The sequence below is a fragment of the Streptopelia decaocto genome (assembly GCF_964273445.1).
Source record: "Streptopelia decaocto genome assembly, chromosome: 2".
NCBI classification, from domain to species: domain Eukaryota; kingdom Metazoa; phylum Chordata; class Aves; order Columbiformes; family Columbidae; genus Streptopelia; species Streptopelia decaocto.
In genome coordinates this window covers 154,397,047-154,424,467 of record NC_138655.1, presented here as the reverse complement: position 1 = coordinate 154,424,467, position 27,421 = coordinate 154,397,047, and the positions used below count along the sequence as shown (strand labels likewise).

The 27,421-nt window shown below is 39.5% G+C and overlaps 1 protein-coding gene across 2 annotated transcripts in view; it reads right to left on the bottom strand.

Annotated features, from left to right (window-relative positions):
- Positions 1-324: 324 nt before the first annotated feature.
- The window catches only part of LMBR1 (limb development membrane protein 1), a 75,934-nt gene continuing 48,837 nt past the window's right edge, over positions 325-27,421 (bottom strand). For both annotated transcript variants that reach the window (XM_082046005.1, XM_082046006.1), the window contains 12 exons: positions 25,881-26,007; positions 25,365-25,433; positions 23,037-23,101; positions 21,798-21,870; positions 14,556-14,636; positions 13,466-13,542; positions 13,169-13,246; positions 12,225-12,298; positions 11,922-12,012; positions 10,439-10,505; positions 6,337-6,498; positions 325-3,702 (listed from right to left, as the gene is read on the bottom strand). In XM_082046005.1, coding sequence (XP_081902131.1) covers positions 3,620-3,702; positions 6,337-6,498; positions 10,439-10,505; positions 11,922-12,012; positions 12,225-12,298; positions 13,169-13,246; positions 13,466-13,542; positions 14,556-14,636; positions 21,798-21,870; positions 23,037-23,101; positions 25,365-25,433; positions 25,881-26,007 — 1,047 coding nt within the window. In that variant the 3' untranslated portion in view covers positions 325-3,619. The remainder of the gene's footprint in view (positions 3,703-6,336; positions 6,499-10,438; positions 10,506-11,921; positions 12,013-12,224; positions 12,299-13,168; positions 13,247-13,465; positions 13,543-14,555; positions 14,637-21,797; positions 21,871-23,036; positions 23,102-25,364; positions 25,434-25,880; positions 26,008-27,421) is intronic.

The following is a 27,421-nucleotide window of genomic DNA, read 5'->3' as shown; positions in this document are numbered from 1 at the left end:
TTGGAACAGGCTGCCCAGGGCAGTGGTGGAGTCACCATTCCTGGAGGGGTTTAGAAGATGTGTAGATGAGGTTCTTCGGGACATGGTTTAGTGCCAGAGTCAGGTTATGGTTGGACTTGATATCGAGGGTCTCTTCCCACCAAAACGATTCTATGATTTGCCAGGTGACGCGCTGGAGAGAACGTCACGTCCCCCTGCAGCTCCTGCTCACGCATCCATCCCTGTCAGCACACGAGCTCACGAGCTCCCGCCCGCAGGGGCCGGACACGCACACGGCTGCACCGCTGCGCTCCCCGAGGTGGCACTTCAGAACCAGACCAGGAAAACAATTTGTCAAATCCTTTAATTTCTATGACACTGTAAAACAGTCAACAGGGTAAAAGGTATCGGAGCAACAGGGCCAAAGATAAACATCACATTACAGACAGTAAACAAAGCTTCCTATGAATGAAGAAACTGTTACCTATACAGTAACCAATACGATTATCTTTTAGCTTAAAGTGATAATTATGTGTGCTTTACACTTCAAAAGCCCAAAACATTACAGTTCTGTCACTGCATCTAATATTGTGCTACCAACACAGAATAAAGCCAGGAGACAGCTAACTCAAAACACTCCGTTTACATCTAGTTTTTGGTCTTGTGTGGTATCTAGTTGAAGATGGAAGCATTTATGTGCTTTTTGCCTCATAAGAAGTGAGGCAGATGTTAATGTTACTAAGATCAGCTGAATATACCTTGAAGGTATAGACCACCTGACTCTACATGAGTCAAAATACTAGGAATGTGTCGTCAACATCCATTAATGAATTACCAGTTGCTTGTATTTAAGTGACCATATGCTTCTGTGAAGAGTATATAGTGACCTGTATCTTACACACGGTATATCTGAAAGTAGCGCTGTATCTCTAGAGGACTTTTGCATAAGCGTGTCATTTCCAAGGCCAAAGGCGTATTTTAATGTGGACGGTGTCACAATATCAGCAGCTCATTTTAAAACAAAACGCTGTCAGGAGTTGCACAGGGTAGTTCTGACCGTCTCATCCACCACGGAAACCACGCAGCATCTTCACCATCTCCGCACTGTGTGTAAAATGGCGGCTAACGCAGCCTTAACCTGCACGTCTCCGACTGCAGAACCCGGCAGGTGGGTGGACCAGCCGAGGCTCTAACACCTTTGAAAGACTTTTATAGTCTGGCCTGAAACTTGTGTGCTTATCAGCAGGAACCACCTCTGCTCAGTTTAATTACCAACTCGCTTTCAGAAACCCCATCTGAATTATAATCCCACCTGATTCTATGGTCTTGGGTCACCAACGGCAGGACAAACGTCTCTGCAAACCCTCGGGCAGTCTAACGACTGAGGAAAGCATGAAGAGCGAGACCTACGCTGCTTCACACTCCCTAGATTTAGTCCTTAAATCCATTTATTCAGTTTCACAGAACATGTTTAAATAACTGTCTTAAAGTTGTACCCGAATACTTCAACCAAGCTAACCAGCCCTCCACACCCCACAATTCACCAGCCCCATGAAGACATGAGGACACTTTTGGTCACAATCACTTGCATGGACAAGTGGATACATTTCGGTTATTTTTAACTATAACCCTAATAGATAAGGCTACAAGTTCTGAGAATACCCAAATGACACCCCTAATAATAAATCTCCCACTATTTTAAATGTAAACACATTTTAAACCAACTTTTAAACTACAGTTCCCTGTTCTTGGTTGCAGAACTTTGACTTGGATAAAGATCTGTCACTAAAATGTCAGCGTGAAACTCAAACAACAAAAAAGATGCTTGTAAATCTTAGTGAAATCAAGCAATTTTACTTTAAGTCTTCCAAGACTCAGCACAACACATCAACAGTCAGTTTAATAAACCTTGAACTTATACTAATCACACACACACAAAAAGTAACTCTCTAGCATCATATTTACTACAGTAGTATTTACATTATGCCCCAGTTCAAGACAGAAAAGGCAGCCTGCAAAAAAATAATAAAGGAAGGAGAAATTCTCTGGGGTTTTTTAAACACTCCAGGGGTAAGGACAAAATAAAATAGGGGAAAAAAGGCTCACATTCACACCCGCAGCAATAAGGTCTACAGTGCAGAGCAGTCGTCTCAGGAGATGTCCAACAAGGTTTATCTCATTTCAGAACCACGCTGGAGAGCCAGTTGTCACTGCTTGATCACATCAAACACCTCGAACTCCAGCCAGACCTGCTTGTTTTACAGAAATAGGAACGTTATCTGGGTCGCTACGCGGTGGGCGCACACTGACCCTGTCCCCATCCCAGTCTGTTTGCAGATGAGTGTGGCAGAGCAGGACACAAATGCAACCAGATTCTAAATACTCACTTGGAGATTGGTTGGTGGGCTTTGTCTTTACTCTAAAGGATTCCTAAGGCTGCAGTAACTCTAAAAAAAAGGACATTACAACCCACCAATGCCATCCTGAATCTAAGGCCTCTGAGCAGTTCAGCTGTAACACCACAGAAATTCATCCTACCAAGGCTCAGCACAAAAGCCTGACTTACCAAACCAGCTATGTCAGCTCTATAAGCTTAGAATTTAATTTATGATATCTACACATATAGGTCTATATACATGTTCATGTGTACATTAAAAAACAGGCTAGTGAAAGATACTGGATTATGCCACTGAACAGAAATCCTCGTAACTATAGTATAAATTCAGATAAATAATTTACTTCAAATTAAAGAAGATCGTAAAAAACTGCAATTGCAGCCTCCTAGGCCTGTGCTACTTGCATTGATTACAAGTACAGCTTATACACAGTAGTTCATAAAGAATTTTACAGGGATGTACTTGGTGACCTCCGCGGCACAATAGCTTACAGAACTGTAAGAGCTGTGACAGGGGGTCTACACAGCTTTTTACAAAGCATACTAGGCTCAGATTGAACACTGAAGTTAATCTTCATCTTGCATTTTGTTTGATAAGACATTGTCTGGCTACCAGTAAAGCGACTGGCATTTATAGCTGAGAACAAAGCTGAAAACGCTGCCCTGCCAGGAAAGCTTCGGGACGTTAGACGGTGAAGAGCCCACCGAACCCAGCAGGAAAGGAATTGTGAGCCACACCAGTTCCCTTCATTTTTAACATGTTCTTAGTTGGAACTGTTTATCTCCTGTCAAGGATTCCTACTCCAGGTAGTTTACAATCCCAGCATGGGTCGTATAGGGCTTCAAGTGTATCTTTGTTTTCTTTTTTAACCAAGTCCCAAAGTTATTCTTTACAGCTGTGTCTGTATAACACAGGAGGTACTGTGCATTCAAATGGTAATGGGTTTATATCTAAAGGTGTGAGACGGTCAAAAAATAAAAAGGAATGCATTATTCTCTTCAGCTTCCAGTCTTCAAGGCACCTCCTGCATCAACTTATTGGGAAACAAACCAGTAGACCAGAAGTTCACTGGAAACAGAAGAATCTGATATACTTAACTTCCACACAAGCACACAGCATGAAAAAATGAGACAAGGTTGGACCCAAATTATCAACAAATAAAACCAATATCAAACTGCTGATGAGATGAGGGGAATGCCATGAGGCTGATGTTTTCAGCTCTGTTGATTGCAGGTGATTGTTCATCACAGTGTTTTCTGATGCCCATTTGCAGACGGCTTTGTCTCCGAGTCTCTTGGGTTGTTCGACAGATGAAGTTTATCTAATCCTGCAAAACATTACACGACAAGGGAAAAAAATGAGATCCTCCCCTGTTTTGTGCATACAGGTATTCAAAAGAACACATGCAAATCAAATTCTACTCTGTGATTAAGGACTCTGAATTGGATGAAGAGCAGAACTGACGTTCCAGCTCAGGTAAGAATTGCTGCTGGGAAATTCTCTCAGTTGTGTTACAATGGACAGGGATGGAAGTGAGAGAAGCCGAACTTCACATCACTTAAACCACAGACTTAGATGGTAAGAACCAAGAAGGACTCACAACCCTTTACTCTGTCAGTCTACAAAGACCAAAATAATTACCTAAAATATTTATTTTCAACTACAGCATCTTTCTCAAAAGCATCCACTGCTGATCTTAAGATCACCGGTGATGACCACATCACCTCTCTATACTGTCTAATAATACTTTCAGGCCTACATGCTTACTAATTTATCTCCATTTCCAGCCATTTGTTCTTATTGCATGCATTATGAGTGCTAATTAAAGTCTCCTATCCTGCCACAGGCAAGTAGTTAAACTCTCTTTTTGTGGGGGAGATAGGGAAATATGGTAAATTTAATATTTTATTGACAAGAGGCACAATGTCAGCCCTTTCTTGCTTGCTACAACTTCTCTCTGAAGTCTCCTACCAATTCTCTAAAATTAAGGGTCAAAAATGGAAAGAGCTTCTTATTCATTTAGTGTAGAGGAAATTGACTGTGTTACTGAAGAGCCATGACATACGAAGTTAAATTTCTTTTATCATTGGAATTCCAAAACTGACTGCACTACTAAAAAAAACCCAAATCTACTCAATGTTGTATTATTTTTAAGTGCCGGTATTACATTTATTCCTTTAATCACACTCTGCAGCAGGAATTTACCTTCCACTCCTGAACTATGATGCTCCACCAGCCTCTAACTCTGAGTGTCACTGTTTTCAGCACAGGGAAGAAATAAACACACAGATTTTGGTTCTCATCCTGTAAATCCCATGTGACAGTTTTTAACAGGCACTGTTTGTTACGTACAGCATCGAAAACAAACCCAGTTTGTGTCAGGGATTTGTAGCTGCCTGATTGTGCCAAATGCAAACCTCTTCCCAGTGACTCTGTTTCTCCAGTTCGGTCACAGTACTTACACAAAAATCACACAATCTGTGACAGCAAGAGGCCAAACAAATCCTTAACAAATCCACTAGAACAATGACCATTATCCTACTACACCTGCAAGTTGGTTAATCTGCTTTCAACACGATTTTTATTAAACACTATTTAATAAAGTGCCATGAATTATGAAGATAAATCATTTGCTTTAAGATAGAAACTTTAAAGTTTCACCAGACCTGCTGCTATGAGCCCATGGTGACTGATGTTCTTTCCTTCAGAGCTCTACAACAGCCACTACATTATACACAATAATCCCTTTACGGTCAAAACAGTTGCACACCAAAAAAAAAATATATAGGATTATACAAGGTTTTACTCATGCTATATATTCTGTACAAAGACCCTATGAACATGCAGAGCTCAAAAGAAAGCATCACAACAAAGCAGTTAAAGCTTCCACTAAACTACTTTTAGGGAACTAAAAGAGATGAATCAAGGTCTTCTCATAAAATGACCTTAAAGCTGGGTGATAACATCAAATACATCATGCTCACACCATGTGTCTCAATCGATAATGGAACTTTTCTGAAAACACATAAAAATCAATGCAGAGATTTACACACCCTTGGCCCACGAACCTGTTCCCTTGGAGCTTCAACACTCATAAACCCCAGCACAGAACCACTTGTTTTAATCCTACACTATCAGTGATTTTCTATTTCCTTTTTCATAGGTCTGACTTAACTTAATTGGCACCAGTAGTGCTTGGATTTTATATAGCAGGGTCACAACTCCAGAGAGCATTAATTGGTAACAACTAACCCACGTTCCTTTTAGACACTACAAACTGAATCCACGGTGACAAATAAACACTGAAGTTTCACCATTAGTCCTCTCAGTTTAAGCAAATACTACTGGAGGGTTCTAAAGAGGTAGGAGCTTAATTAAATAATAAAGATGTAGTAACAAGTACTAAATATGTACATTTTATCCTCCTAGTATCAAATAAGTTTTCGAGCCTTCTACAGCTGAGAAACATGAACACACAACTGGAGCAAAACTTTGATTATATCAAGTAGAGGTTTTACTCATGCTATATATTCTGTACAAAGCCTTTATGAACATGCAGAGCTCAAAAGAAAGCATCACAACAAAGTAGTTAAGGCTTCTACTAAACTATTCTTAGGGAATAAATAGGTTACTTGAAACAAAAAGAAAACCCACACACAAGGTGAAGATTGATTTTGGAATAATTTCTCTGTAGCAATGAGAATGTTTCTGTGCTCTCTAAAGGCTGAAAAATCTAACTGCGGATCAATAACTTCACAGATGTATCATTAAGGTTGACATTGTACTTTAGCTCCCGACTCTTAAAGAAAATAGCACAAAGCAATGCGTTCTCACCTTAACTTACAGAAATTTCCACCCAAAAAAATTGCTGTAAGTTGTAACAGAACTTTAGTGTTTTACCTTGATGTGCTACTGTTAAAAAAAAGTTCAAGTACAAACTCAATTTTCAGTGCTATTTTACCTAATGCCTTCAGGAGCTCTTCTCGCACAGCAGACGTGAACTTTCTGACCAGACACAACGTTGTCATGATAGCGAAGAGCAGGTTGTAAGATAACACAATATAGAAGTTTCCCAGCCAGTTGAACCTTCCGAAGTCTCCAAGCAGATCAAATCTGGTGATTCCTGTTAAAATTGCATTTCCGATTTACACAAAAATCTTGATTACATCTTTTAAGAAACACAGAAATTCCATTTATTACTTTGGACATACGGAAGCAAAATTCCTTCAAATAACACACAAGACACATGGTTGAACACAAGACAACGTTCATTTAAAAGTATAGGTTGTAAAAAGCCTTTCCACAAGCACCACTACAACTTACAGCAAACACGAAGCCTTTGGAAGTGTTTTTTTTTAGAGCTGCTGCTTTTGAAACCAAAGTTCAGGACATCTTTCAAGCGGCAGCTTTTCTCCTGGGTCTCCCCACCAGCACAGAACATTTGCACGGGAGATTTGGGGTGAAAGATGGTGCTGACAGGTCTTCTTCATCGACACTCAGCTCTGTGCTGATGGGAAGCCACTCAATCCCTGACACTATATCAAAGCTTTTCCAAAGGGTGGAAGCATCTCCAAGCTACAGGGTCATCCCAGGAGGTAGAAGAACCACAGGTTGTTCCTCTGCCAGTTCTCCACCAAAAGCTGCACTGAATAAAGGGCAAAATATTGAGATACTACCCAAATGACAGTTGTCTGGATTGCTGGCCATTAAACTCCCAAAAAACCTTGTGGCACAGACGAGGTTGTGATGTGCGCTGTTGACGAGATCAACAGGCTGAAGGAAGGAAGCTTAGCTCACCCCAAAGTTCAAATGGCAGCAGAAAAACTATTAATACTATTAAAACTATTAATAGGCAAGCAGAAAATAACCCTGGCTCTGAAGTCCTGGGAAGCAAATTTTCTAGCATCTTATTTTAAATGGGTTTGAGGGCTTTTAAGAATCATGACTTCAGCAGTGATAATTAATGAAGAAAGGCAGAATGAAGGGTCAGTCGAGGGGAAACCTGGCACTTGCAAACCTCCCTGTACCTGGATCCCCAAGGCTCCCAGCCGGCTGTCTCAATGCTAAAAGTTACACACATGCTTCTTGTATGCAGCAGTCAATTAAAAAAAAACAGGGGATTCAAATTTAATATGTAAGAAAATCACGTCAAAATTAAGACAATTAAAAGGAGAACTGTCAAAAGATACGCGAGAAAAATAATCCCGAAGCTGATCAAAATAGCAAGAGAGGTAGGGCAGAATATCACGAAAGCACAGAAGGATTGAATGAGCCGGTAATCAGATGAAGGATCATAAACACCAGTTGCTTTCACACTTGAAGCCGAATATTCCTTCAGAATAATATTTTCAAAGGAGCAGAGAGTGGTTTAGTCAGAGTGCAGATACATGAAAATTGAGAGAGTTGATTCTGAACATATAGGCTTCCAGGCACTTAAAGGAAAAACAACACAGGTAGAGCACTGAGTGAACTGTTCTCTGGAAAAGCAAAAATGCTCCTTGACAAAATCGGGTTCAGAAGTCACTGGCAATGAAGCGGGTGTTCTGGTGACAAACAAAAACAAAGCCTGACGCTTCTGTTAGAAAAGGTGGGGAAAAAACATTGTCTACAAGTTGCATTCATTTGCCTCTTACAAATAAAATTCACTGCTCATCAGAAAAATAAAACCTGACACAGTATCATTTTATAAGTTTGTGGAAGAAAAGCGTTAAAAAGCTTTCGGAGATGTTTTCTCACAGAAGTCTCTACTCACCCACAGAAAAAAATCCCCAAGACTGCAATGTGAAAGACAACTCAGTAACTGAACAGAAAGCTGCATCTCTCATGGACACAAATATAGATCCCATAACGCTGGTGACAACGTACCAAATAAAACACTAAAGAATTGTTCGGTTGAAAAAAAATAATTATGTTACTTTACTATATAAATACTGTATATACAAATAAGTTTTAACTCCCTATTTACTTAGCCATAATAAGAGAAGAATTCTGGGAGTACTTTTGTACATTAGAAAATCGAATTTTGTTCGCAATTCCTTGTTCCTGTATTCCTGGCTATTAAGTGCTCCGTTCCCAATTTGTTTCACAGTGGTCAGCAATACGGTGCTGGTGGGAAACTTCTTCCAAGGAGGAATACTGAAAGGCTGATAACTTCTGAGAGGATGAGTTGACTGATTCTAATAAAATAACTTATTTTAGACAAAACTTTCTCACAGAATGACAGATTAGAGGCATCCACCACCTACATATTTAATGAGAATGCTAAGAGAAAAAAATTCTCATATTTCTATTGTGAAACTTGCAATGGGTCAGTACATGTATTAGGTAACTTGCTTTTTTACCTTACCCATAATGATAAAGTCTTCTGGATAGTCTAGAAACTCGCCTTTTTAATAAAGCAAAAAGACTATGAACCTGCTTCACATATTTATGTCTTTTCATCTATTGGGTGCACAGGGCGGGAACACGCAGTGCAACACATGGCGATATTCTCGCAAAGCGCCACAGGACTCACTGTACTCCAATGCGCTCTATTAATCCTGTTTGGACAGCTGTGACTCTGCATTTGTTGGCTGTGTGTTAATTGTTCCATCTTTTTTCTTCTTTTATTGATCTCTATGGCAAACTATTCAGGAATTTCATTTGTTGGTCCTTTATTTTAAAGTGAGTTTTACCATTAATCTGTTTCCTATGAGACAACAATGCACCCAGCATGTGTACCTATTTCCACAGAATCCGTTCATTATCAACTGTTAATCTCATGTATTATTAACAATTATCTTTTTATTTTTAAACAAATGGTGAACGCACTAACTTAGTGGTCACAATACTCATGTTAGAATTCTATTCTAAAGCACTAATTTTTCAACTTAACATCTTGCTCTAAGTGCTAGAACTGTTTTACTTCTTAGATCTTTATCGCACTGCACTACTTTAAATATTAGAATTATTCTTTTGCATTTTTTGTGAGGTTTTACAACAGATTTTTAAAACATGAGCTCTAAAATGTGTACTTTAAGATTCAACCCTTAAAAATGCATTACAGGGGTTTTTTGTTTGTTAAAGATATGATCTAATTAATCTGATAAAACCTTTCATCTGTACATATACACAGCACAAAAATATACAGTAGAGTTTACTGGAAAATATGAATTACTCTTGAGTTGACAGTATCCTGGTTGAAAAGAAAATCAGCTACAGAGCTATGGGGTACAACATCACTGCTCTGTGGGCCTGAGCTTAAACTCTTAAGCTTGTACTTAAGACCCATGCAGCCCAAGGTGAAAATTTCTGGTTTATTCTGTTTAATGTTCCCAAGAAAATTCACGTTTGCTACATGCGCTAAATATATAATAACCTCGCAATGTAACTTTGAGAATTCAAGCTGAAGTTTACCTCATTCAACAAAGCGAAGATACAAAATGTTTTGTTTTTCCAACTGGTTAAAATTGTTTTTCTGCTTCAAATGCTACTGCGAGTTCTTAACAATAAAATCAGAAATTTGAGTTCTGCTATGTGAGATACCAATTTTTTGTATTTGAAAACTGAAGTAACAAAGAATGCAAGCAGGTCATATTAGGGAAGACAGAAGTAGCCCGGTAGCATTGCCAGTAAAGATGCTTAAAAAATGAAGAGTCATTAACTGGTTTTAAAAAGCCATTTGCCCTCAATTTTATCTCAAATTTTGTACCTGAAATCCCCAAATGTATTTCTTTTTCCACAAAAACTGAGCACTGTGATTTCAAAGTGAACACAAAACTATTTTATACCGCCCTGAACAAGCAGTCTCCAGATCTATTCTCACCATCTCCTGCTTTAAGAAGTTTAAAATCTGACCTGCCTTCTTAAAATAACAGATTTTTTTTTAGAATGGATGTTCTGTAGTTCATGTATTTAGAATGTATGTTCAACAGTTCATGTTGGTGTAGAAAAGGCCCAAAACACATGGCATTTCTATTGAAAGTGACAGCAAATCACATACACACTATGAAGGGTACAGCTAGGGGCTGATTTTTTATTTCAACATCCTTTATTACAATGTTGTACGTTTCCATTTCACTTACCCAGTGTCCTTGACATGACTGGCAAAGCAGAGCTCAGCACCAAGATTGAGACACAGTTTCCAATGATCTGTTCCAAAATGACAAACAGCATTTAAATTATAAACGTGATTGTGGACGAAAAATAAAAGACAAACAATGGTCAAGGTGAAAAAGAGTCCCTGGAAGTTACGTTCTTCAAACTGAAGCTAAAGCAATTTACAATAACATATTGTTAAGTCTCGCTTACTTCTGTCATGCTTCTCTACACAGTGTTATATAAGATGAAGATGATCCAAGAGGAGAGTTAAAAAATAAAATAAGTAATCATTTGCTTTTAATTAGCATTATATATGCTTAGATTCAAAATTTAAAACTACCGCATTGCAAAGCGTCGACTGTTTACTTAATTCCTACAAACTTTTTATGAAAGAACCATTCCATGGGCTCCAAAGAGGTGACTGATATATCAGCTTAAGCTATGTATGTAACTGCTTGCAGGATTAGCATTCTTGAAAAAATTACAAAGAGCTTCCTTTCAATTGAACGCCTGTTGACTACTTCAAATAGCAGAAAAAATTCACAGCTGTTAAGATTTTATTCTAGTTTTTGTGAAGCCTTTATAAAGAGTAATTGAAACTCTCTCGCACAAGGGATCATTTTCTTCAGCTCTAATTCTACATAATTCAAAAGAAAATAAACAGAAAACTTCTTAAAAGTAGGTAGATATTTGTGCAATCTGTATTTATTTCTATGCTATTCTCAGTGTACAGTAAACAAACAACAGAAAACATTGAGAACATTACAACTCTCTACTACCTACTTACTATAACCATTCTACGTGTTTGCCTACTTTCTCACTTCCAGCAATTTATGGTACAAATGTCTTTAAAAAAAAGCCACACAATGAAACATTGAAAAATTACATTCAACATCTGTTCCTTGGGTACTGATCACAGTCCCTTGTCAGCTGTGGGAATCTTTTGCCACAAACCTCAGTTGTGTTCCTCCCCATTGGGTAACAGTATTTGTTATTCTGAAGCCAAAGTCAAATTAGCCTCAGACTATTGCTGAATAGACCTCCTCAGTCTTAGTTTAATTATTCAAATTTGAATTACTTTGTCTGTATTACTTCTAGGGACCAAGTTCTTCAGATTTCAAACCAGCTCCCTGCAGTACAGTTACCACAATCCCAGTTACTCATTAGCAATAGGTTTCCTTTGAAAACAGTTCTTTCACTGGCTTTTCTATAGCTGGTTAACAAGCTCTGCTATTCCCGGCTTTTCACAAGTGAATGGATGCCATCCAAACCAAACAGAGCACATCCTTTTTCCCACTCATTCAGCATTTTGAAAATCTTCCAGTTTGTGTTTACAGAGCAGCGTACAAACAAATACCCATCACCGCAAATGAGCCATTCAGGGCAATTACGGACTCAAAGAGTCAGTTTGTCTTGGGTGGCAAGAAATTGAGGAGGGGGCCGTGGCCAGCACAGACTTGAGCTCACCTTTGTCATAGTTGTGTCATCCCTCCTGGGAGTGAAATTTTCAAAAAAGCGAAGACTATAGAAGCCGACGACAGAGGATACCATCAGATAGCTGTGAGAATCAAGGAAAAAGGAACCTCCAAGGAACACAAGTTTCACTCAAGCCTTAAGAACTAAAGAAAAAAACCAAAAACACTTAGAATGCTTGAGAAGGACCAACCTGTCTCTTTCTTCTTTCCAGGCAAGTGTCTTAGTAAATTAGCAGTGTCCCAGAAAACTCGAGAGAATACTTGTTAACAGACAGAATTCTTAAAGAAAGGATACAAAATCAAAATGATTTCAATTGCTGCTCCCACAAAACCGAACGTGGACAGGGAAGCGTTTCCTATTCCAGGCCCCTACAAAAGCAACAAAAAAAATAAACTTTACACAATTTAATAAGATACACGCGCATGTTTATAAAGTTAACTTCTACCAGGACCAAAAAAACTAACATCTTACATGAAATACAGCCCTCAATTCAGAATTTAAGGGGCATTCTGATGGGCTGACCTGCAAGTTTCCCATCCTGTGCAACTGCACCAGGCAGCTTTCAAACGCCAGTGACATGTATTACTAAGACAGACGGTCTAATGATTCACACTTCATAGACACTGCATCTACCCATCATGCTGCATGTTACACTCCATTACTTTGGAAACCAAAATAAGATGTCTCAAAAATAAACACTTCAGTTGTTCGCAATACCACAGGCAGAGCGGCCACCACCGCTAAACCCCTTTTCCAGCTGTGCCAGCTCATGCACGGCTACACACAGAGGAAGGCAACACCGAGTTAATAAAACCCTCCTCCTCATTAAAGACTCTTCTCCTCAAGCTGCCATTCTTTAATTTCTTGAAGTACTTTTATCATAAAGGGGGGAAAATATGTTTTGTAAAAGGAACACAAACACAAGACAGGCTTTCCATATTTGTTTTTGACACAGTCTCCTAAACAGAACATTTCTAGACCGTATAAAAGCAGATGAGTAAAATGCAAACTCCAAATTACTGATTTACTCTACTGAACCACTGCATCTTCATAAAGATTCTGGACTAGTTTTATTAAGAACTCGCAATAAATGTTCATGTGTGCACAAGACCAAAACCTAGAAGGTTGAGGCTCATTAGTTTCAGTGTTAAAGCAAAAGTTCTCACTTGCACTTTTGTAAGAGCTCCAAAGCGTTACTAAAGTTATAAAAGTTATAAAATCATGAGAGTTTACTTTACCCCTGATCCCTTTGGCATTGCAGTCTCATCAACCAAGAGGTAAAGAATGTTGAGAGCAACTAACAGGACTGAGATGGACTATAAAGAAGTAGAAACAGTCTCGTTATTTGAAAGTATTCCACATCTTAAAAGTGTATACATCTTAGATTCCATAATATTATTTTAAAATAGCCAAGCAAAAAATATCAAGTTTGTTGCTTAAACACACACCACTCAAAAGTTTTCAAACTATTTCCCCAAATGACCATATATTTCTTTATACTTTTTGTTGGGAGGGGGGAAAACAAAAATTCTTACCGTCCAAATCAGTAGCGATATCATAACAGCTGGATACACTAAATTCCTTTCCCAAGCAGAAGCTTTTTTCCGACGTTCTGTTCAGAAGAGAAAAACAGCAGCTTAATACCACAGGTCACAGAATCACAGAATGTTAGGGATTGGAAGGTCACCTCAGAATAAAACAAAGTATAAGTCATTCAGATATCTACAAGCTCTTGTTATAACTATAGGTAACAAGAGTGAACTTGTCTTGAACCAGAACCATAAAATATCCACCCTGAACAGCTGTACAAAGCTGTTCCAAAAATATGAAGCATCTTCAGATAAAGTTTGGAGAGACACACAGAGGCAGATTTTTCTTGTTTATTTACAGGCCTGTTTCATCATAACATTTTTCCCCTGGCATACAGCAGTTCTGCAAAGTTTAAAACATTATGAATTTAAAAATAAGCTGTTCACATGTTCACATGTATACTTTAGTAAGACCTAAAGGGACAGAAGAGAATTGCAAATATTTAAACATTATTTTCCTCTAATAAAGCAGGAAAGGTAAGGCTAACTCACTGGACATCACTAGTATGTCTAAAAAGAAAACCCAACGCATTTTTCTTACCAGTCTGAGTTTTGCACATAACACACCGATACAAGCAACGTCCTGCAAGCTTTTGAATAAGTAGGTAGACATCTGTCAAGCACCTGCCATTGTCAAAAGTATTGCTTACAGGTTTTAAAAGACAAACCAGCTAAGAATTATTCTACTGTTCTTAAGAATAATTTGACTTGTACAGAAATAATTCAAGAACAAAGAAAAAAGTAATGTCTTAGATTATACCAATGCCAGGATGTTGAGAACGTTACAATTTCTCTAAAATTATGTTAAAAAATAGATCCAAATCAGACTCCCTACTTAAATGTATTTGTTAGAGGGGCACGATGATCCCATGTGATGCATTTACAGCAACTACGACAATTGAAAGGACTGCAAATGCACAAATTCGGTTCAGAACACAGCTGAAATTAAGGTGCTGTGTTCAGCTTGTAGCAGTCACTTGATTAAGGTCACTTACTAAACCGCAATCCACATGAAACAGTAGAAAATAAAAATTACCTAGATTAGTTTTCTTGCTTTTCACTTTTTCAAGCTCCCGTTCCAACTCTGCTGCCTGGTATTCCACTGTGGAGGATACACCTGGTACAACAGAAGACAGTGTTTTCTTTTGGATGAGAATCACTATAGTACTCTAAGACACAGGGTGATGATTCAGATTTAGGAAGTGTCACATCCACATTTGTGGCTTTAAACTGCAGGTTTGTTTTTGAGACTCTTCAACTCCTTTTCAAGAATAAAAAGTAGAGGCTTTGGCAAGAACCCTCTAATTGTGTCTAACCAGAAGGGTTCAACACAGCGGTTTCAGAGTCATCTTCTCTGATCCCTGACTATTCTGTTGAGCAGCTGCTTCAAGAATGAAGAGAACAGCTATTGCTGAACCACTGCAGGGGTCCAAAAAACAGTTGTGGTATGGCAGCTTGGCACAGGATGGCTCAAACTCCTTCTTGCATCTCTATGTGATTCATATATAAGGATGTAAAGAACCTCTGGACGCCCTTCAAGGGCATCATTATTTAGCAACTTAAAGGCAGAGAGGACCTTTGCCTCCAAACTAAGTAAGCTGGTGGCTGGACCTCCAGTTTCAGCTTCTGCCCCCGCTCCCCTTCCCCAGGGAAGAAAGTGTCCCAATAGTGCTGTTGCTTGAAATTAGTAAAATTAGGGTTAAAAGCACTGGTGAAAAAGAAATAATTTTATCTATTTCACGAAATCACAGAATGTCAGGGATTGGAAGAGACCTCGAAAGATCATCCAGTCCAATCCCCCCACCAGAGCAGGAACACCCAGATGAGGTTACACAGGAAGGTGTCCAGGCAGGTTTGAATGTCTGCAGAGAAGGAGACTCCACAACCTCCCTGGGCAGCCTGGGCCAGGCTCTGGCACCCTCACTGAGAAGAAGTTTCTTTTCAAATTTAAGTGGAACCTCCTGTGTTCCAGTTTGAACCCGTTGCCCCTTGTCCTACTGTTGGTTGTCACCGAGAAGAGCCTGGCTCCATCCTCCTGACACTCACAGTTTACATATTTGTAAACACTAATGAGGTCACCCCTCAGTCTCCTCGCAGCTAAAGAGCCCCAGCTCCCTCAGCCTTTCCTCACACGGGAGATGCTCCACTCCATCATCTTCGTTTCCCTGCGCTGGACTCTCTCCAGCAGTTCCCTGTCCTTCTGGAACTGAGGGGCCCAGAACTGGACACAATATTCCAGGTGTGGTCTCACCAGGGCAGAGTAGAGGGGCAGGAGAACCTCTCTGACCTACTGACCACCCCCCTTCTAATACATCCCAAGCACCATTGGCCTTCCTGGCCACAAGGGCACAGTGCTGGCTCATGGTCATTCTGCTGTCCCCAGGACCCCCAGGTCCCTTTCCCCTACACTGCTCTTCCAAATCTCTCCTCTACACCTGCTGAAAACTGGCAACCATAATTTTAATTCCTCCCTCCCTTGCTAATTATTCTCTGCCTGAAAGTTGCTCTGCAACTCTTCCTCCTGTCCCTACAGGGGCTCTAGGCAACACAGATCATTTTCCCTCTCGATCCTTTTCCCTTCAACCTCCCATCTCTTCTCCAGTTCAAGCACCCTGTGGCTTCTCTCCTTGACTCCAGTTCCTCTACAAACACTGCCTAGCATTCAGGCAACGATACAGCTCTGAAATGCTGACTAGAGATCTGCTGCTTCAGTTCTGATCTCATTACTTCTGCTTTACTCCCTGCAATCACTAACTGGAAACATTCTTCCTGAGATAAGCTGACAACACTCTCCGCTTGCATCCCTTTTAAGTCTGAATAACATCACCTGAAAATAAGTTAAGAGGGCTGGTATCTTCCCTGCCTGTTCCAGGCCAATCTCACTCTGCAGCAGCAACAGTTCAAGGTCTTATAAACCAAAAGTGCCCTCTGTTACCTTATTTCTTTATTTACACTGACACCCTTCACCTGTTGGCCGTTCCCCACCCTGGGCCTCACCTTCCATTGCGAGCTAATCTGTAATAGCACCATCCTTCAGATACTTTTTTAAACACTCTCTAATAAATTTATAAGACACTAATAGTCTTGTCCAGGCTCTTATCTCATATCTTGATCATTTGCCTACAAAAACTAAATAGCACTGAAGTTGCTGGCACACTAATGCTACTTCATAGGCAAATTTCATCATTTCCTTATTTTCCGCCCAGCAATCTCAGTACAAGATAAAGTAAATTTCTTTTCCCACCCAACCTCATTCTCGATATTCCAGCACATTGAGGTCCCATCTGAAAACCAACATATAAGAGAGTATTTCGCAAATTTTCAAACTTCTAATATTTTCATTATGGAGTATTAATACTGATTCGTTCAGTGCAGTCAAATTATCAGTGAGGCATCCAAGTGTTTCAAAAACTGAGTTTCAAATGTTTAACAGCATGCTTCTTTCACACACATTTTTGCATGTAAGACATCCCCTCTGTGCTACGCCTAAACATTTATCTTTGATAGCAGTGCCATAATGTGCATGTGGTAATATTTACATGTCTTCAAACATATAAATATCTCAAATCCCAAGATTAATCACTATAGACCTACAAACACTGTTTTGTGACAACTTCCACTCACTTGAAGTGCCTACAATATGAATGTCAGTTTAATTTCTCAGCGTCTTTTAAATAAGTCATCATAATACAGGGGTTTGAGGAAAAAAAAACCCTCATCATTATAAAAATAAGCTTTTGCCTGATGCATTCCTGCCAAAAAAGTCTAAAACATCTGTTTTACAGAATGACTAATGATTATGACTTGAGAAAACGGATTGCTATAGAGCTCAGTGGAAAAAGTCTCAAGAACTTCAATGGAAGCAGTTGAAAATGTAAGAAAGCTCGAATTAATCTGATATTTTCTTCTTTTCCATAACTGATTTAGGGGTCTCTGAGGAAAAGCTTTATTCAAGATATATGTTGTTTCCTTCCCTCAGCATAAAAATCCCAAGCTCAAAACACTGAGATTCATGGAAACCTTTTCAACAAAGTCAGTGTGATCACATTAGGTCCCTGACACTTCAGTAGAAATTGTGAATCATATTTAAGTGCTGTTGTAGTTCCTCCTTAAAAGTAGTAGCAAACAACAGGTTGCTACACAAAAGGGTATTTTATGAGAGGGGAAGGCAAAGTTTCAGATCAGTCAAAAGAGTATTTGAAAAGGATGCAGCTAAACTCTTAAAAGCTCTATAACATTAGCTTTATTTCAAACACGCACAAAGTTCAATGTCAGTGCTGTCTAGCCAATAAATCAAATCGGGAGACGAGACTTGTTTGGACTAGCAATGAAAAGTTAGAAGGGATTCTCCGAGAAAGCCACAAAGCAGCTCATTTAAGGTCAATTTAACGGTATTATTCTGTTTTTCTTCCAGCCCCGACATAAGATTTCAGTACCTCAAAGGAAATTGTAAGAGTATCTATTTGCATTCCCCCTAGGTGATTGGCAGTTCAACACCAATTAGTTCAAAATTACACTGTTACTAGCGTGCAATAAAAACAACACCTTTCATCTTTCTTACATAGGTAAGGATACCTTCAGAGCCAATAACTTTGATCAAGTAAGTATTTTGATCCTACTCCACCCCTCTCTTTGGATTCAGGAAAACTAATAGCCGAAGGCAACTTTTTTCTTCTAATATAAAAAAGTCCCAGCTTTATTCTTCGACTGTAGGAGTGATGTGGGTACTGAAATATAATACACTGGAAACAAACATTTTCCCAAAGCCCAATATCTCTTCAATAGATAAAAATACTGGGGTAGATAGATAACACAATCAAACTTTCCACCCCCCTCTCTGATTTTCGGCTATACACTGTAGACAACTGAGAAGAAAGAAAAGCCATTTCCAAAAGGAGATAGACACTTTCACAGTTAGATTTATTTTCAAATATGAAGAGTTTCAAAAAACACTCTATCAATTGCATCACTGCCACAATAGTTACATCCTATATTAATCAATATGTGAATCAAGAAGGGCACCAGCTCACACAGCTGGACATTCTTCCTCTTCTGAAGGGACAGGCTTTGCCCAGCCTGTTCAGGGGGAACAGTGATTGATGCTACACCCCTCCTGTGTCCAGGCATTGTCAGACAAAACATTAATTAGGACAGAGCAAAGCAGAGTTAGGATTGTGACAGCAATTATCCCACCAAGAAAAAAAGACAATCCCCAAGTATTGCTTAAGCCTGTGCTCTAGTCCTCTTCAGTTCTAATAAAAATTCAGCTCTTTGTTTGTACATGTAAATAGTGTACATATTTCAGAAATGTAATAACATGATAAGCATGAGTCTTTATAGTTCTGGCAAAAACGGTATCTATTTTTCTAATATGTACAGATTATGCCAGAAAGACTTCTGGCAGAGATGATGAAGCTTTCCACACTTACCACATAAGAACCATACTTAAAATTACTTTAATTACTCAGAAGTCTTGCATAGTATCTTCTTGTGCATATAACACACTGCCCCCCATCTACATGCTATATCCAAGTTTAGCTTTTTATCTGCTTTTCAGCTTAAGTCTATTAATTTTCTCTGTACACCAAACTATGGGTTTTCAAGCATTCCTTCAGACAGTGGTGTCAATACCATTCCCTCAACACGTGAACAAGCAGAATTCCAATCCCTCTACTGTCAGGACAGTTAATCCTCACGTCTTTCCCCTCTCAAGGGCCAGCTGGCGAGAGCTGGGTGTAACGTGGGTGCGCTGCAGGTCCACTTCACATTCAATACTAACCCATTCGCAGAAAGAGAACTCAGCCTTTTGGCTACTGGTTAGGGGAGCCACCTGCACGTCCAAAATCCAGATCCCATTAGTAGATGCCTCCAAACAATGTCCACCTCACAACTAATTTGTAATATAAACAACTGTTACGTAGACTTCTACTCAGAAAAACAGCAACCATCACCTAAATAATCACGTTATCCACCTGAACAGTGGAAACCACTCTGCACTACTTCTAATAGATACTTGAATAAACTATGGGGTAATTTTTCTGTATTGCTTTTCTTGTACATACGCACAATCACCATGACAACTTAAAATATTCAGTAGCAAATATTTTACAGTTGCTAGCTAACATCAAACACACAGAACAATTATAATTACCCCATCACAGCTTCAAAGACGTTCACTGCATGCACCTCTTTGTGTGTGTGCATTTGTATACATACACACGTGTCAGCATAAAAACCTAAGCTTCCAAAATAGCAAAGGTGAACATTACTTTTCAACTGCAACCACGGCTGATTTTAGCACAAAGAAGTCACTATTCCTCCACAAATTTTAAAAGCTGGAATAAAGACAACCACCATGACCTACTGTTATCAGAAGTACTTTCCCTGACCAAGCAACTTTGAAAGGGGACTTCCTGAGATTTGAAAGAAGAAAGGATTGAGACATATGACAGAAGACTGAAGAAGAAGAGAGAAAGGCAGGAAATGGAGAAAATTAAGACTAAAATAAGTCATAAGACAACACAACAATGGAGATGTCATGACATGAATATTCTTTGGTTTTCCAACCTGAAGCAATTGTGTAAATTGTGGATGGATAGCTCATCCATGCAGTTAAAAGCAATTCAGAGAAGAAGGTGGACAACATGACTTCCAGGTTTAGAGAACTGATGTATGTTTGTAATTGGTGCCTGCCATGCTGCAATACTCACTCTCTTAGAAGCCAAAACTTCAAACTGCTTTTAAAATACTTCAAAACAGAAACACCTTATCAAGAACTGCAAAATTGCAATACTAAATACAAGAAGTCTAAAACATTTGTCTAATTATTCATTAGTGGAATTATTAAAATTATAAAACTCACCAAATAGCTCCTAGAATATAAAGGGCTGCTTTTATGTTTAATGAATTATTACCCTAAGATTCTAAATAATAATGAACTGAAACAGAAAAAAATCATCCAAACAAAAACCCAAAACTCCTAATGCAGGAAGTTGAGCCTCTTGCTAATATAATTCCATGGTTCTTCAGACAAGGCTAAAATACAGTCATTTACCAATCCAAACTATTTTGTAGTAAGGGTAGTGGGTCTAGGTCAACTATTCAATTTGTTTTCTCAGTATCACAGTATCACAGTATCACAGTATGTTTGGGATTGGAAGGGACCTCAAAAGATCATCTAGTCCAATCCCCCTGCTGGAGCAGGAACACCTAGGTGAGGTCGCACAGGAACATGTCCAGGCGGGGTTTGAATGTCTCCAGAGAAGGAGACTCCACAACTTCCCTGGGCAGCCTGTTCCAGTGTTCTGTCACCCTCAAATTTAAGTGGAACCTCTTGTGTTCCAACTTGATCCCATTACCCCTTGTCCTATCATTGTTTGCCACCGAGAAGAGCCTGGCTCCATCCTCATGGCACTCACCCTTTATATATTTATAAACATTAATAAGGTCCCCCCTTAGTCTCCTCTTCTCCAAACTAAAGAGACCCAGCTCCCTCAGCCTTTCTTCATAAGGGAGGTGCTCCACTCCCTTAATCATCTTCGTTGCCCTACGCTGGACCCTCTCCAGCAGTTCCCTGTCTTTCTTGAACTGAGGGGCCCAGAACTGGACACAATATTCCAGATGTGGTCTCACCAGGGTGGAGTAGAGGGGAAGGAGGACCTCTCTCGATCTACTAACCACCCCCCTTCTAATACACCCCAGGATGCCATTGGCCTTCCTGGCCACAAGGGCACAGTGCTGGCTCATGGTCATCCTGTTGTCCACCAGGACCCCCAGGTCCCTTTCCTCTACACTGCTCTCTAATATGTAATCTCCCAACCTATACTGGAACCTGGGGTTGTTCCTGCCCAGATGCAGGACTCTACACTTGCCCTTGTTAAATTTCATCAGGTTATTCCCCGCCCAACTCTCCAGCCTGTCCAGGTCCCGCTGGATGGCAGCACAGCCCTCTGGCGTGTCAGCCACTCCTCCCAGCTTAGTGTCATCAGCAAACTTGCTGATAGTACACTCAATTCCCTCGTCCAAGTCGTTAATGAATATCAGTCTCAGAGTATTCATAGTAGAGCTGATGAACACAGTAAAAACCAAGCCACACACACAAACCAATCTTGAACAGCACAGTAAGCAACCAAATGTAAACCTATAATGCCTGTTACATACTAAGATGATGAACTTTTCTGTTCTGAAGGCAGATGTTCTGTAACAGTGAGATTAATACTCATGACCAGAACCACCCTACTCCTAATACTGTATTTGAAGCAGTGTCAGAACAACATACCATTAAGCTTCCTCTGAATTGCTTCTTCCTCTAAAGTGATGATATACATCTGCTCATCCAGGTCTTCAAGGATCTGTATTTGGAAACAGAAACACAAACACAAACTGTCTGAGCATCAGTCACTTGTTTTTCTGACTGCACTGATCTAGTCATGTTTGTTCTGTTCTAGTAACCTGTATTTTAAATATATATAGTATACAGCTTTACAATACTGATACTTAGAAGAATGCCACAAAAAGTTATTCCATTCTGTTACAGATCTATTTCTTTACTGTAAGTAAATTTTTGTTAAGCTGTCATTTCACGTTAAAGCTCTTACGTTCTAGTTTCAGTCTAAAGGGACTTAAGGAACAGGGGAAGGGACAACACATCTGACCTATATTCAAATCATTCAAAACATTCAAATAATTTCTAGTGAAAAAAAAATAAAAACCTATCAACCTTCACACTCAATTTGATTTAAACAAAAAATAATTACAGGTTTTGGAAAAGTATGTTAAAAAGTGACTTCTTAATGTAAACCAATATTCCAAGCAAATATAAATTGCTATTGGAAGTTAGAACCAACTAAATGAAGCCTTTAGTATCAGGTGCTTTGAGTTTAAAGCTTACAAAGAGCAAAACACTAAATATTTTCTATATATTTTCAGAGGTGAACTGACTAATGAAAAGTAATGCAAGGATTAAGTGCACACAAATTTTACTAATGCGAACTAGGAAACACGACACCAAAGTCAATCGAGCACTTGCACATGACGCAAACTTCTTCCTTTCCTCACAGCACTCAGTACAGGACCAGCAGAGCATCTCCGGGTAAGAAGTTCTTATAGACGCCAGCTACTGACATCTCACCCACCTGAGCGCACCCCCAGGTCCCTTGCTTGTTATCCAGCCTTAGTTTACCTTGTATCCTTCGCTCCCAAATTCAGAACAAGCCCACGCTTTTCGGGCATTTGTAAAACAGACACCACAGGCAACACTGGCAATAAATATTAGTACTAGTAGCATTTATATAAATTAGAAAAATCAGAGGAAGTCTATGCTATTAAAAAAACTTCTGTGGAAAAAGCAGGCTCTTGTGCTACACAAAGAATTTTTAACAAGCACATAAATATTGACTATAGAAACCCTGAACTGAAGAGAACTATGTAGAAACGCAAGCGTTCTGAAAGAAAGTACCCTAATGCCGTTCTGCCCTCTAACAGGTGGCACATGAGGACAGATTCATGTCACACTTACCGTTGGCTTCACCAGCAACTGACCCATGACTGTAAACATCCGTGAAAGTCCCACTGGCGTGCATACTGCAGAGGAAGAAAAATTTTGCAAAACAGCGATTTGTATGTCAAATACCAATTTATGTGGATGTTCAATATGCTATTCCACACATAATCAAGTTTAAGAGAACTGCAAGAGCTTCAAACCCCAACAAGAACTTTAAAATATGTTGCCATCACATGCATTTTGAACAAGAGAAGCATCTCTCCAAATGCATGACTGAATTTTTTTGTCAACAAGAAACACCATATAATCAGGTATCTTAATCTTACTCAAGTAACTATTTATTCAAAGCATGTGGCACCAGAGGCTATGTCTACACTAGTAAATTCAGCAGTGCCAGGATACATTCCTGGGCATTAAGACTTGATTGTGTACACCGGTAAATTCCTAGAACTATCCCTGGCATGAGTTGCCTTGGGCCAGTTCACCCTTTCCCAAACAATTCCCAGGTGCGGTTCTGGAGTTTACACAGCCCAGGAACCGTTGTCACAAAGCAATTCGTACACAGCCACCTCCTGCAAACTGCAATAGCACAGATGGAATAACACCAGCTGGCCACAGCATTAGAGAACATCTCTGGCACATTTAACCTTTTAGCGCAGGTGTAGCTGTGAGGGCAAGAGATGATGAAACTGCTTTGCTCTGAAGGTTATTCTGTAACTTCAGTTGATAGTAGGCTCACCTACCAGATGTTAAGCTGCTTTTCTATGAAATAACCATCGGCCCTTTTTGACCATAGGCTGTGATGGTTTCCAGGTGTGGTGCACACATTGGGAGAAAGGTTCAAACCATGATAATCAAAAATTATTAGTGGAAGTCAACAGTTTAGGGAAAACAGCTTTCAAATACTGAATTGTGTAGGAAATGGGATTTGTAACATCACGGATGAGGATATACACTTGTAGTTTCCATTATAATAAAGCAGTGTTGTCAAAAAAATTGAGGATTGCAAAAGGAGTGAGGATTATAGTTATTTGTATTAACTAGTGTTTCACTATGACTACTATGTATTACAAGAAAAACACAAGAATATTCAAAAAGGCTAACGCTTAAGCCAGACTTCCTTTATGACAGTGGAAGCCTGCAGGAAAAAGAGAAAATACAAAGGAAATGATGCTCCAAATCGCCACTGTAATGAGCCTTTCAGCAATTAAGCCAACTGAAGATCTAATGATGCTCGACCTCCACATCTACCACTTTCCCACTGCTGTACACTGGCATTTCAGCTACACATATAACAGCTCGGAGGGCCTTAAAGAACTTCAGTGATTTGCCTGTAAAAATCACAAATAACTCTTCCAAAAATTGGCATTGAATCCCAATTATTTGGGTGAAGTGGTTCACAGTAGCCCCAGAACACACACTGCATTTTCAGCTCTGCTGAAACAAACTGCAAGGCAGACGTAGGGAGTTTGTAAACCAACTTTCCTGTTAAAACATCCAGCAGCTGTTGCGAATCACACTCCTGAGCAGCATATATGAGACATTCGGAACCACTTTTTAACTTCTACCTTTTCTCCATAGCAACATCCCTGTGTTAGATGTAAACCTGTAAAGCCTGGAGAACAGGTGAAATCACGATAATCTAGAACAGGAGATGTTCTGTCACCTCTCAGCAATTTTCTACAAATTATCTGGGGAAGGCAAGGGGAGCTGAAATTATAAGCAGGATTTAGAGCCTTCCATCATCTTCTCATTCCCATAACCATGGACCACTGAACTTTGGCTGGGACCAGTTGATATAAGGCTGGTTTTGTTTGTTTTGGGTTTTTTTACTGCATTTATTTCATATGCAACCATATAACTGACCTCCAGACTGGCCACATAACAGTTCTGCAATTACACAAGCTAATTGCACTGTGTGCCAACTTCTGTCTATACAGGAACATTTTCCATTAAAAAAAGGAAGAAGGCTCATTTGCTGAATACAGGACAAACTAAGTGTTCCAAAATAACTTTCTCCCCATACTACTGACCTCCTGCAGACATTTCATTTAAAAATTGTGCTTTTCTTTGCAGAATAGAGTTCCTATTTTTCAAATACCTGCTCCAAAAAGTTAAAAATTTAAGTTATTTTGGGTGAGGTGTGAAGTTCCCCAAAATCTGTAAGATAGCATTTGTTCACAAACTTAAGAACCCAAACCTAACAAATTTCCTTCTACATTTAAACCAACACATTTCATACTCTTGACTTTCACAATCTTCATTTTCACAATGAAAAACACTTTCCTATAACCTTTAATAAATAACAAAATACATGTTTTGGAATAATCAGGAAATACTTACACAGAAGTAACAAGCATCCCATCAGTGATATACAGGAATATAAATACGGGAGGTAGAATTCCCAGAGGTCTGTCAAGAAAATATTGAGCACAGTCTTATCTAACTACAAATACACTACTTAACTCAAACACAACTGAATTACCTTATTTTCTTAAGCATTGAGGATTGAACAATTGTATTTTCAAGTAGAAAGTAAGAATTATTCAGTATAATAATCCTGCAGGCAACTAAATCCCCAAGTATTTTAGCTTGAAAAATCATCTTCAGCTTTTACTTCCATCCCACTTAAGACATTTTTAACATACATTCATGTCCACACGAGCATGGAAATTCTCAGTACGCTAAAAATGCATTTAACAGAAAAAAAAAAAACTATTGACTAAATTAATACAGCTTCTTCAAAACCTGTGCAATACTCACACAACATTTACTAGAAATACGTTTAATTTAAAATATCCATTTTGGTATTCAAAATTACACTAGTGTGTTGTGTTTATTGTTTTTTAGATTCCATACCATACAGAGACTCCATACTGGCAGCATCATTGTCTATGAGCGCTGAAGCCACCCACACGATTCCGAGGATGAGCAGTGCAAGAAGAATCAGCATTACAAGGGTTTCCAAAATGCGCGCCCTGATGCCCTGTGGGCAGAAGAGGGGAGAGGGAGGGCAGAACACAGCCAGGAACTTTGAATCAGGTATTTTCAACCGTAAAAAAATATACAAATAGCAGTTCCTTCATCCTCAATATACATTCACATTTTATCATATAGGCAAAAGCAGAGCGTGTAATGCACATTTAAAAGGCAGTGCATAAAAAAGGAAGTACTTATGGCTTTATAGTGCCCAGATTACTTTTTCCCCCCTAAAAACCACAGAAAAAAGTGTTTTAAATTGCATATGCCTTACAGTCCTCATTAATCTCATTATTCCATAAAGTATTCTTTATACCGTATGATTTTGCCGGAGCATTTTTAAAAGATGGATTACTTTCCTAATACTCTCAGCACAGAAAGTGGATTAGCAAATTTTTATCTATGATTCCAATCAAGGGAATGGAAAGCCAATTATGGCAAATAGCCAAATGGCCCGGCAAGCATTAAACTCCGCACAGGTACAATGCACCAATTTAGTTAAAATACATTTTTCAAGCGTGACGGCTCCTGCCCGGCTCCTCACAGTCTTCAGAGCCCTCAAGTGCGCGGCCGCAGAACTGCCGGCCCCGGGGTGCCCGGGGCTGCCGCAGCCCCCACCTCCCGCCCTCGCCCCATCCAACGCAGACCTCTCACTCCCAACACACACAAATCACAGCTCTCCAAAGTTATAATACAGTATTTGCTCCTGCGTCTAAAAATATAACAGTCTAACAGATGAGTGTTAAATTTGCAAACGTAAGTATACCAAAAACTAGAGCCACGAAGATGATGAAGGGAGTGGAGCATCTCCTGTGTGAGGAAAGGCTGAGAGAGCTGGGACTCTCTAGCTTGGAGGAGAGGAGACTGAGGGGTGACCTCATTCATGTTTACAAATAAGAGTGAGCGTCAGAAGGATGGAACCAGGCTCTTCTCAGTGACAACCAATGGTAGGACAAGGGGTAATGGGTACAAACTGGAACACAAGAGGTTCCACTTAAAATTTGAGAAGAAACTTCTTCTCAGTGAGGGTGACAGAGCCTGGAACAGGCTGCCCAGGGAGGTTGTAGAGTCTCCTACTCTGGAGACATTCAAACCCGCCTGGACACCTTCCTGTGTAACCTCATCTGGGTGTTCCTGCTCTGGCGGGGGGATTGGACTGGATGAGCTTTTGAGGTCCCTTCCAACCCCTGACATTCTGTGAAACAGACAAAATTATTTCTTTTTTACTAGTGCTTTTAACCCTAATTTTACTAATTTCAAGCAACAGCCATATTGGGACACTTTCTTCAGATAACCTTGCCATTAAGGGACCATCAGATTGCTGTTCACATCACAATTTGACTTTTGTTTTTCTTCATTTGCCAGCACACGCCTTCACAAGCAACCTCTTTGCTTCTCACACAGCTTCACCTACCTTGGGC